At 40.9% G+C, this 12,558-nt stretch overlaps 2 protein-coding genes across 7 annotated transcripts in view; both read right to left on the reverse strand.

Annotated features, from left to right (window-relative positions):
- Positions 1-12,558, reverse strand: part of vars1 (valyl-tRNA synthetase 1) — a 223,102-nt gene that overhangs the window by 57,806 nt on the left and 152,738 nt on the right. The window lies entirely within an intron of this gene.
- Positions 1-12,558, reverse strand: part of LOC133561506 (INO80 complex subunit E-like) — a 40,718-nt gene that overhangs the window by 1,888 nt on the left and 26,272 nt on the right. For 4 of the 6 annotated variants that reach the window (XM_061914817.1, XM_061914819.1, XM_061914814.1 and 1 more), the window contains 2 exons: positions 7,993-8,189; positions 6,206-6,773 (listed from right to left, as the gene is read on the reverse strand). In XM_061914817.1, coding sequence (XP_061770801.1) covers positions 6,755-6,773; positions 7,993-8,189 — 216 coding nt within the window. In that variant the 3' untranslated portion in view covers positions 6,206-6,754. Of the gene's footprint in view, positions 1-263; positions 978-5,718; positions 6,774-6,968; positions 8,190-12,558 lie in introns of those variants that run through there. The other 2 variants (XM_061914813.1, XM_061914816.1) reach the window with 2 other exon arrangements.

Here is a 12,558-nt window from a genome sequence, read left to right on the forward strand (position 1 = left end):
TTAGATTAAATTAATTAAAGAAAAAAGGGAAACGTGTGAATGCTAAATCAAATCAAAGTATGGAATTGTAGTAAATTATAAAAAAATTAAATAAGGGAAAATATCTGAGCAGAGTTTGGAAAATGAACGACTGTTAAATTGAAAAAAAACTATGAAAGACTAATTAGTTTAATAGCCAGACTTTGGAAAACATAGACAAATGTTCAATTGAACGAAAAAGTGCAACCACATGAAAATAAAAAGGTGAAACAATAAACTCTCACCTGTCCAGGAAACTGTGTGATTCTGGAGAATATGGGCCTAAGTGGAGCTTTAAGGATGCTCAAAATGGTGGAGATGATGGAGACTACAATGCTGCTGGAATTGGAATCTTTCTTTTTAGTGACAGTCTCATCATAATGTGTCACATCTACCTTTTCTTCCACATTTCTCTTCTCTCCACTGCTTCTTTCCAACGTGTGCTCAGAGTCTTCTGCTTCAGTTGCTTCGGAGTCTCTCTCGTCTGCTGTTACATCTTGACTTGAGGAGCGTACGTGGCTAGAATCTGAGACCGACTCTTCTGTGTTCTCCGTTTGCGCTTCAGTTTGAAGCCTCAGTGTGACACCTGTAGACTCCCCATCTACTCTTCCACAGCCTCCAGAGAACAGCTCCTCCACTCCCAGCAACTCCTGCAGCTCCTTCATGCTCACTTGCCGCTGGCCTTCATCATCTGTGGCGCGGATTAACCCCACGCTGAAGCCGCCGTTCTCTCCCGGCACTGAGCAGCACATGGCAGACCACTGTGGTGTCGTCTGACAGCCCTCGAGCCCGGTCAGGATGTAGAGATCCCCACTTAAAGCACAACACTGTGGGGAGATGGTGGAGTGGACCAGAGTGGAGATGGCGGCGTCCCATCGTTGGAGGGGAGAGTCTGCAGGTGGAGACGCATCTTTGCCTCTGAGAAGAACTGGAATGAACACTCCATCTTCTTTTACTACCTGTGTGACATAAAACAACTATTTTATTAACTTATACTGCAATGGTGATACTAAATGAAATGTCTATAAATCTATGCCTGGGGGAGAGGCTTTTTTAACAGATCATAATCCCACTGCATAATCAAACTAAATTAAAGTAAAAATATGCCTTGCAGCAGTAGAGGGCCCTGCATTTCTCACCTAGGCATACTTGCCAACCTTGAGACCTCCGATTTCGGGGGTTGGGGGGCGTGGTTAAGAGGGGAGGAGTATATTTACAGCTAGAAAAGTGCAGATTGGATTTTAACCTATTCAAAACATGACATCAAAAATATATATTTATTGTGAGAATTCATTGAAAGCCTACTGAAATGAGATGTTCTTATTTAAACGGGGATAGCAGCTCCATTCTATGTGTCATACTTCATCATTTAGCGATATTGCCATATTTTTGCTGAAAGGATTTAGTAGAGAACATCGATGATAAAGTTGGCAACTTTTGGTCGCTAATAAAAAAGCCTTGGCTGTACCGGAAGTAGCAGACGATGTGCGCGTGATGTCACGGGTTGTAGGGCTCCTCACATCTGAACATGGTTTACAATCATGGCCACCAGCAGCGAGAGCGATTCGGACCGAGAAACGACGATTTCCTCATTAATTTGAGCGAGGATGAAAGATTTGTGGATGAGGAAAGTGAGAGTGAAGGACTAGAAAAATAAATAAATAATTAAATTAAATTAAAATAAAAAATTAGACGGCAGAGCAATTCAGATGTTTTTAGAAAAATTTACTAGGATAATTCTGGAAAATCCCTTATCTGCTTATTGCGTTACTAGTGTTTTAGTGAAAGTCAGAGGGGTGTGGCCACAGGTGTGGTGACCGCCAGTGTCTCTGAGGGAAGCCACATTTCTCGACGAAGCGAAGCAATGGCAGCCGTTGAGGCCGGGCTGAGATTTTTTTTTTTTTTCCACTCACCACGGTGGAAGTATCCCACGTTCGGGGGTGGCCGGTCAGAGGAGGCAAGCGAGTTCACAGCTGCCTCTTTGAGAGGCGCACGAGGAACGACGCAAGCTGTCCGCTCATGTCTACAGTAAGAGCAGACTGATTACCACCATTTTCTCACCGAAACCTGCCGGTTGACATGTGGTAGGGAACCATGTTCGCTTGACCGCTCTGTTCTATAGTAAAGCGTCACCATCACATCCTTGCCCTTTTGTGGGTTCTTCCGAGGATGTTGTAGTCGTAATGATTTGTGCAGTCCTTTGAGACATTTGTGATTTGGGGCTATATAAATAAACATTGATTGATTGATTGATATTTTGGGAATGTCAACAAGGAAACACCGGCTGTGTTTGTGTTGCTAAAGGCGGGCGCAATACACCGCTTCCCACCTACAGCTTTCTTCTTTGACATCTCCATTATTAATTGAACAAATTGCAAAAGATTCAGCAACACAGATGTCCAGAATACTGTGTAATTATGTGATTAAAGCAGACAATTTATAGCTGGGATTGGGGCTGGAACAGAATGTCCGCTACAATCCGTGACATCACAGGATACTTCGCGCAAAATTTAAAATTGCAATTTAGTAAACTAAAGCGGCCGTATTGGCATGTGTTGCAATGTTAATATTTCATCATTGATATATAAACTATCAGACTGCGTGGTCGCTAGTAGTGGCTTTCAGTAGGCCTTTAAGATGATCAGTGTTTCCACAAAGATAAATATCATTAATTATTAATAATAACATAGAGTTAAAGGTAAATTGAGCAAATTGGCTATTTCTGGCAATTTATTTAAGTGTGTATCAAACTGGTAGCCCTTCGCATTAATCAAGTAGCTCTTGGTTTCAAAAAGGTTGGTGACCCGGCCGTAGATGTTATTGTCACATATGCATGTACAGTAGATGGCGGTATTGTCCTTTTTAAGAGTGTCACAACATTGCTGTTTACGGCAGACAAACTGCTTTACGGTAGACGAAAACGTGGGAGGACGTTAATGAAACTGCCTAACAATAAACCCACATAAGAAACCAAGGACTCGCCCTCGATCATTCTACAGTTATAACTGTTTATATTGTGGGAAAGCGGACGTGAAAACAGGCTGTCCTCACTCAGGTCCGCATGGAGCTGGAGGGGGCGTGGCCTCTAGCTTCGCCTGAATTTCGGGAGAAAATTTGTCCCGGGAGGTTTTCGGGAGAGGCGGTGAATTTCGGTAGACTCCCGGAAAATCCGGGAGGGTTGGCAAGTATGGGCTTCAGTGATGTCCTACCTAGTCCGACTTCACCTCTCAAAATACTATAATTCATGTCACCACATGGACACGGCTGGAGATACTATACAGAAACCCACTTGCACGCTACTGGCCATTGAATCCCCCCAACAGTGGACAAAACAGTCTATTTTTTGGCACAGTTAAAATTCAATACACCCGCTTCGGCAATTAAAACATATCTTTCGTGGCTGTCAAAATTTTAAAAAATGTATAAAACAAATGAAACATGAAAAAACAAAGACATCAAATATTTGAATTCACAATTTGAAGCGCCCATTCGATGCTGTGTAAGCCAGTGGTCCCGTCGTAGTCCTTTGATTCGTGTGAAAATGGCGGGCAAACCATTTTGCGGCCTGCAAAAAATCGATTGCCTGCCAAAAATGTATTTCCTTCGCTGAAGCGCGCACCGCTTGCTAAACCTGCATTGCTTGGCTTTGCCTGTCCTCAGCGGATTACTAGGCGTAAGACAAAAACTTTATCTTCGTGGTTATTGTACCGGTGAGTTTAATGTGGCTTTCTAAGGCTGATATAATTCCGGCGTCACTTCCTGTTTTTGCAATTTGTGATTGGATACTCACTTGGAAGTCCCAAGTGAGAATCCAATCACAGCGTTAGGCCAGAAACTCGTGATCTGATTGGCTATGGCAATTGTCTATCACCTCTATGTGTCCGTTCACTTACAGCGCAAAGATGCCCGCATTGTTGATTCTGAAGGCCCGGGCAGATTTGGTACAGCATGGCAACATAAGATAGCTGAATTCTGATTGGATACAAACTTTAAACGAAAAAAACCAGCATTGGAAGGAGCTTGATATGACATGAAAAGAATACAAACACTTTTAGATATTTAGGGAAAGCTAAATAAATATTACTTTTATCTTCAACTATGATCATGATTTCTGGTTATGTTATGCCAGCAGAGGCCTGACTGATCCTGATGGCCCACCACTGCCTTGCAGACAAGCAATGGAGAGGGAAGAGCAAGGTTTTTGCCGAGCAATACTCTCACCTAGTGGTGTTATGCAGGTATTGCAATTTTTGTCAGTAAATTTGTGTTCCTTTTTGATGATCATCACACTTTTCCCTTTTGGCATTATAAAAACGACCCAAAATGTGTTTGACCACTAAAAGTGGTTCTTTGGTTTTCATCATACTTCTCCTTTTTGTCATCATTGGTAGTTTAGAGACATGTACAACTACAGGGGGTGCTGAAAAAATATATTCACGTATGGGTCGCGATTCTTATTAATTTCGATTCAACTTTTTTTTTTTTTTTTTTTTAAATCAATACATTTTGATACATACAGTACAGGCCAGGCCAACATTTGGAACACACCTTCTCCTCATTCATTGCGTTTCATTTATTTTAATGACTATTTACCTCGTAGATTGTCACTGAAGGCCTCAAAACTTTGAATTAACTAACATGGGGTTATGTACTTAACAAAAAAAGGTGAAATAACTGAAAACATGTTTTATATTCTAGTTTCTTCAAAATAGCCACCCTTTGATCTGATTACTGCTTTGCACACTCTTGGCATTCTCTCGCTAAGCTTCAAGCACACCTGTGAAGTGAAAACCATTTCAGGTGACTACCTCTTGAAGCTCAGCGAGAGAATGCCAAGAGTGTGCAAAGCAGTAATCAGATCAAAGGGTGGCTATTTTGAAAAAACTAGAATACAAAACATGTTTTCAGGTGTTTCACCTTTTTTTGTTAAGTACATAACACCATTTATCCATCCATTTCCTACCGCTTATTCCTTTTGGAGCCACTGATGCCTATCTCAGCTACAATCCGGCGGAAGGCGGAGTACACCGTGGACAAGTCGCCACCTCATCGCAGAATACATAACTCCACATTAGTTCATTCAAAGTTTTGAGGCCTTCAGTGACAATCTACAATGTAAATAGTCATGAAAATAAACAAAATGCATTGAATGAGAACATGTCCAAACTTTTGGCCTGTATGATTTCAGACCATCCATCTCAATGCTTACTCACTGTGTTTATGTCATATGTCAGAAGTCAAGAATAGCTTTTTTAATCTCTTTAAAATAGTTTATCTTTTTCATACCAAATAGTATAGTGCAAGAATGGTGTTGATTTGAGAATCAATTCTAAAAGGAATCATCACTACAAGAATCAGAATTGAATCATGAGTTGTTGTAAAATTCACATCCCTAACTGAAATATTTTGTAGTAGAGGTAGCCAAAACATTAGGCACAGCTGGCGTAGTGCTGCTGTTATTACTATGGATTTATGTTCACAGTGGTGTACAATATTGTACACCACTGTGAACATAAATCCATAGTAATAAACAACAACAGCAGTGATCCAATCTGAGCAGTATTATTTCGCTCCAGCACAGCATCTCGTGAGATTGTGCATGTGTACCTAGTGTTGTGGCTGAAAGAACAGACAATTTGAAAAAGGTATCAGGCTGTGAGGCCTTTCCGAACATCACCCAAACGACAGATGCGCCCTTACCGCAAGCTCCTCCCCTTCTCGTCCCGGCGTCTCCGTCCATCCGTGGCCGAGATGGAGAGCCAAGCCGACAGCTGTGTCACAGTCGGGCCTGTGGAGAGTGGCGAAGTCGTGGCCGCCGGGGGATCTGTGACACTGAGGGCGAAGGGGCGGCCTCCCCGCAGAGCCCTCTTTGGGAGGCGTTTGTCTGTAGAAGCTGTGGCTGCAGACGCTGAAGTCTGCCTCAGCTGCGGGTGACAGGCCCCAGCCTTGCACTGGGCCTAGCAGGGCCAGGATCCACACGGCAGCAACAGCAGCAGTCAGCATTGTGGTGGTGGTGAGCTCAGCAAATCTGCCCACTCGCTCTCACAAAGCCATGCAGTGTGAGAGGCCGATAAGTGATTCTTTCCTGTATTCCTCACTCGCTCCCGAAACCATGTTGCAAGTCCCTACTGCAGGCTCTATCTTGCTTTTCATTGACAGCCTCACCCCCCCTCGCTGTCAGTTCCACCCGCTCTGACTCTCCTTTTTTTTTTTTGCCTTGCCCCTCCCTCTTCATCATCTCTATGGTGACACCTTTAACTGTACAGCACACGCCAAGCTCACACCCTCCAGAAGCTGCCCATTACCTGAAAATCCACATTCCCAAACAACAGTCGCCCATTTGCTGTCCCTTTCTTTGGTAAGTCACATTCTCGGCAGTGAATGGAACGAGTCAAACAGGTGCCTTCACAAGTACTAAAAAGGATCCAGAGCTCCAAATATCCCTACTAAAATCTGACCTGAAGACAAACCACTTGCTTTAATGGAGCACAGTGCATGGATATTACAAACATGCCAATTAGGTCATGAGGGGAGAGTGTTTACACGATGTTGCAAACACAGCAAAACCTCATAACTCCCATGTGCATGTGTCACATAAAACAGATACACAGCTTTAAGGGCCTCTCTTTCTTTCTCTAGTAGAAGTGGAATCCAGCCAGACTGCCTCCATGTGCTGTAAGAGCTGCAGCAAACACAAGCCAAATGTAACAAACCTGGGCTTCTATCAAGAACTGGATCAGGACTGCTTCTTTAAGCTGCATGATAAAACATGAAATGACAGTTTTAGAAGAGTTTACAAATCGGCTCCCAGACATTGTGTTAACAATTAGCTGCAGGGTGTGATTGTGAGGGTGTGCCGCAAAAATGCGCGATAACATTCGTGGATGTTTCATTAAAATAAACAGTGACGCACAGATTTTTGATAAGTGTAAAATTATATTTACACTTACAAGTAGACGTGCAGCATTTCAAACGATCAATCAAATGTCCTCAATTTACTTGGTTCTTTCTTTAAAATGTTTGTCCCGCTGTGAAATAAATCCGTGTTTCTAATAGGTGGGGGTTTCAAAGTTATGTTGCAACCGGAAAGTCCTAACTAAACTGTGGAGAGCGCAGCCTTGTGGACAAAAGTACAAAGTACAAAGTTGGATAAATGTATTGGCATATACAGTATGGCCATTGTGATAAATCAACAGGTAATTTAGGCTAATAAATACAAATTGCATTCACTACGTCATAAGGAGCCTTGCATGCAAACTAATATTAACTTTAATAGTTTACTTTGTGACTAGCACTTAAATCAACTTACTTCATTAAAAAAATGTATGTTAATGCTTTTGCTAATTCTATCAATAGTACTAGTCCTGCCAGGACCCCATTGTGATTTATTATTGCTTTAAGCATTAGTGATTTCTTTTCAACATGTGTGCAAGGACGCCTTACATTGTGTATGACAAATGTTATTGTTGATTATTTCAAGGACTCATTGGTTTACTTATTTGAGATGTTTCCATTTAAATACAGCAGCTTTCTCTTACACTATTACAAGGTTTCCCGTTATAAACTAACCTGCAATTTTGTAAATATTACCATCAATTCCCATAAATATACATATAAACTTATATTTTGAGGTCCTTTACTGTTCCCCAGTATACAAAGCATCATCCATAATAGTAAGCTTGGATGAATTTGGAGTGGAAAAAGTCAATCAAACAGCTTTAGGATGAATAAGAGCAGATATTGTGTGACAGAGAGGTCGAACACCAGTCCCCTTTACCTAATGGCCCTGTGTCCCAATAATTTTGATCACATGGTGTATTTACTCTTTCAACAAATCACTTTAATCCAGCCCATCCTCTCCTTATGCAACACACACACACACACACACACACACACACACAAACACACACACACACACACACACACACACACACACACACACACACACACACACACTCTCAGAGTCAAGCTCACTCGTTAGGGATGTCAATGACGAGCTCTGCTTCGTCTCCCTCGCCTCTGTCTTCATCTCCTCTGTCGCTGTCGCAGTCACTCTCTCCTTCCTCCTCAGCAGCGTCTCCGCTGAGCATCTGTCTGGGGACCCAGCTGAAAGGGCCGCTGGCCGCCGAAGCAGCCGTCACCGCCGGGCACGATGGGTAATTAGCCGCCATCTAACAGGGGGTCAGAGAGGACAAAAATGTGTCAGGGAGGACGGACAGACACGCACTCATGAGTTTGACACACACATTTTGCTTGAAGGACGGGATGAACCAATGTTGTACACAAAATTAATCAAGACAAATAAAGCAAAGTAGGTTAAATATAAAAGAGCAACCAATCATTAAAAAAAATAGCATACAGAGCTCCTCTCAAATAGAGGATCTTGAACTTAAGCATTTTTGCAGTATTTCTTAAAAGAAATGTTTGCATACTCTTCAGCATGTCTAGTTGTATAGTGATATTTCAAATTGTATCCCTTGTGCACCGCAACTTTCTCTGTGCAAATAAGATACGTCGGGGTGCCCCTGTGCTCAATAAAGAAATATTGCATCTCCCACTTTTCCTGGAATTGTCTTTGCTCATCACTAACCTTTTTCTTCACTGCAGGCTTTGAAAAAGACATGTTTGGGGTTGTGGAATACACAGTATTTCTATTTAACCGACCCACGGAGAATAATGTTATTTCCGCAATGTGTGTCGTTCCGCTTTTCCTCCCTACAGCAACACGGCGGTCGGCGGATAATAGCTGGGAAAGTACCGGGATAGCAAGCGCAAAAAAGTGACGGCTCCTGGAGTGTTATCCGGCGTCATATAGACATATATGTAGTGTTCATCGTGTCAGGCAATGCAAATTAAACAATAAAAAGAACTAATGACGGTTTGAATTGGTCCAGGTTATCGGGGACTGTTATTGCTGACGGACAGGTGTCGCGGTGTGACTGCAGCCAGGTACGTAAGAAAACCCTCGTCTCCATGGCAACGTCACTGTCGCTTTCACTCATTTGCCACTTTTCCACTAACCCAGGGGTAGGCAACCCAGAACGTTGAAAGAGACATTTCGGACCCAAATAACACAACGCTGTCAAGCGCCATTCATATAAAACTCGCAGGCCGCACTAAACATTAAACTTTCATATTAATGTGGGGGCCACAAAATAACGTCTGCGTGTCTGAGATCCCTGATTTAGAGGAACTTTGACTAGCAGTGTTCCTGTTTTTATTAAGGATCTTAGATTTACCATTTTGCAGTAGGTACTCAAACACAGCACAGCAGTACTGTCATACGAAGTATTTTGAACTAACGTTATTGCAGTAGATCCTTAAAAACAGCAGAGTGCTCCTGTCATATATATGACATAAATTGTCATATACTCATATGCTCAGGAGAGCCTTAGAGGGGATCTGTGATGATTTTCTTCTTTTCTTACCGTGTACCAGTACTTTTTAAGTCCAGTTCCTAATTGGTTCGGTCCAGGAAGACCACTAAGATTGCGGAACAATGACACTGCTATTGGTATTTGTTCTAACCAGCTGACCGTCATCATTAAGACACGCTGTCACATTCAGTTCACACTAGTATATGATAATCATCCTGGAATAACCACAAAAAAAGGAAAGAAACACCATATAAATGTAAGAAATGTTTAGAATTACAATCCCCAAAGAGAGCACTTTAAGTTGATGATTACTTCTATGTGTAGAAATCTTTATTTATAATTGAATCACTTGTTTATTTTTCAACAACTTTTTAGTTCTTTTTATATCTTTTTTTCCAAATAGTTGAAGAAAGACCACTACAAATGAGCAATATTTTGCACTGTTATACAATTTAATAAATCAGAAACTGTTGACATAGTGCTGTATTTTACTTCTTTATCTCTTTTTTTCAACCAAAAATGCTTTGGTCAGATTAGGGGGTACTTGATTTAAAAAATGTTCACGGGGGTACTTCTCTGAAAAAACGTTGAGAACCACCGCTCTAAGCGTCTCAGTAATCCACAGGCCACTATTAATCCACTCAAAAAAGTGGACATTTTTAATAATCACCGGCTGTTTTTATTTATATAACACAAACACGACACAGACGTGTATGCACAGGTAGCTGCCTGGTTCTTTACTCAAATACAGGCCTGGGCAATTATTTTGACTCAGGGGCCACATTTAGAGGAAAAAAAATGTGTCTGGAGGCCGGAATATATTTACTTTTAGGAACACTAATATAAAACCTCACAATAATGTCTGATTGAATGCTAAAAACGTTATGACAGGCCGCCTAAAAAACATAATGGAATCGTACATTTTTCTATGAACGATAAAACACTGAATATTGACACAATATGAATGCCACACCCCCTTTTGATCGACATATTTTACAATCAAGTGAAACGCAACAAAAATTTAACAAACAGTGAAATATGAACTCAAAGTAAAATAAACCCACCTACAATCTGATATATATGATATTTGCTAAATTTTCCCCAGGGATCAATACAGTACTTTCTATTCTATTCTATTAAATTTTATATAACACTAAGCTTTAGAACTTTATTATGAAAATCTCCTTCCGCATCTGTGGAAACGCTTTCCGCCCACACTGCTTGGACCCTCGTCTGAGCTGCTGTGACGTACATTACCATACTAACTAATTAGATGTCCATAGTAACTAATTAGAATACCATAGTAACTAATTACATTACCATAGTAACTGGTATAATCCATAAGCGCAGATTCCAACCTTTGAAATACTTAGGATAGTTGAAGACTTACAGTTATTAGAAAACATGACTGCACATCATAATGGCAGCTGGTTTCCATCTTAAAGATCTAAAAATATTATTTGGGAACATTCGGTGGGCCAGATTGAAAAACTCAACGGGCCGCATGTGGCCCCCGGGCCTATAATTTGCCCAGGTCTGCTCAAATAGGTCCATCTGCAACATAAACACGAATAGGAATTCCTCTTTGTTACAAAATGCACACTCACCTAACATGCTAAATGATTGTATTGATGATTGGCAACACTAAATTGGGCCCAGTGCGTGAATGTTGTCTGTCAATCTGTGTTGGCCCTGCTATGGGGGTGACTTGTCCAGGGTGTACACCGCCTTCCACCCGAATGCGCCCCCCACAACCCGGAAAGGGACAAGCGGTAGAAAATGGATGAATAGATTTATATTACATATTTTATATGAGATATTATAAAGGTTTGTAAACATGAACACCATACATTAATTAACATTTTTGTACTTTATTATATTATTACTATTAATCTAAATGTTATTATAGGGACAAGGGTAGGAAATGGATGTATATACTGAGTGTAATTGTAATGAATAGAAACAAAGTGATGGATCTGTGTGGTCTCCACAAGATGATAACATAACTGCATTGCACCTTGCACATTTCCCACATAATTGGTTTGTTCAAGACCTAAAAAGCAGGTGTTGATAAAATACTGCCCTGCTGTGAGACATTATATCATGATGTTGTTGGTGCACAGCCTCTTGTGCTAATAAAAATATATTTTTTCACATCTCAATTTACATATACTGGTAGTATCAATAAGAGTACCAATGAATACCGGTATCGATAAGGAGTATCGATATCAATAAAATCCTAACAATATACATCCCTACTATGAATGTTGTTACAACGTTAGATACTCATGTCTAACAATGATATACCAAGATTATTACATGGTTGAAGAACCGTGACAAGTAAGTGACAATGTATCAGTGTCCTGTTTATTTTTCAAAAATGCTTGTCTGTGTAGCACTAGTGTTCATACAGGGAGATAATGTCAAACTTTCAATCAAACTGTGTTAGGCTTCCCACATGAGAATAGACGTGGATAAACTGTTCTGTTCAACTAACCATGGCATGCACACAAAAACAGCGGTCCGCAACATACACTAAAATATGCTTTGAAGTTTATTCTCAAACGTGTGTCGAAGAAAATAGCGGTGATGATCCTCAGCAGTGTACATTTTCAAAAGTAGTAAGCTGGAGGAATGAAATTATATTTTTTGCGAATGGGCTTGAGAGTGGGAAAGTCTGAGAACCCAACCTTGTTGTTCATGTGCTAACAAGAAATGCGCCAATTGCTTGGATTTTACTGACGTCACGTTCAACTCACGTAGTGGCCATTAAATATGCGTGGTGGTCAAGCTAGCTTTGTTCTTAATGGGTACTAGGTGCCATTTTTCTCTCGGAAAATCTCTTTCTCAAAGAAAAACTGCTCTACCCGTATGTTGTTTTCGGCTTTATGAATTGTTCAAATATCGAAAAGGATAAAGATTTCATCAGACTTTCTCAAGAGGTAATCAAATAGGACGGAGGAGTGCAAGATTTTACAAAAAAACTACGAGAAAAGCATGCAGCTCATATTCCAGTTAAATGGAGCAAAGTCAAAGAATGCATAAGTTTGCATTTATCACTTTTGCAAAAGTTTGTTGGATATACTTGATTTCCTCAGCACATTTATTTACGTTTCCATATCAGCGCACTTCTAACTTCCGGCAACAAATGTGTTCTACTTCC

The sequence above is a fragment of the Nerophis ophidion genome, linkage group LG11 (assembly GCF_033978795.1).
Source record: "Nerophis ophidion isolate RoL-2023_Sa linkage group LG11, RoL_Noph_v1.0, whole genome shotgun sequence".
In the NCBI taxonomy this organism is placed as follows: Eukaryota; Metazoa; Chordata; class Actinopteri; order Syngnathiformes; family Syngnathidae; genus Nerophis; species Nerophis ophidion.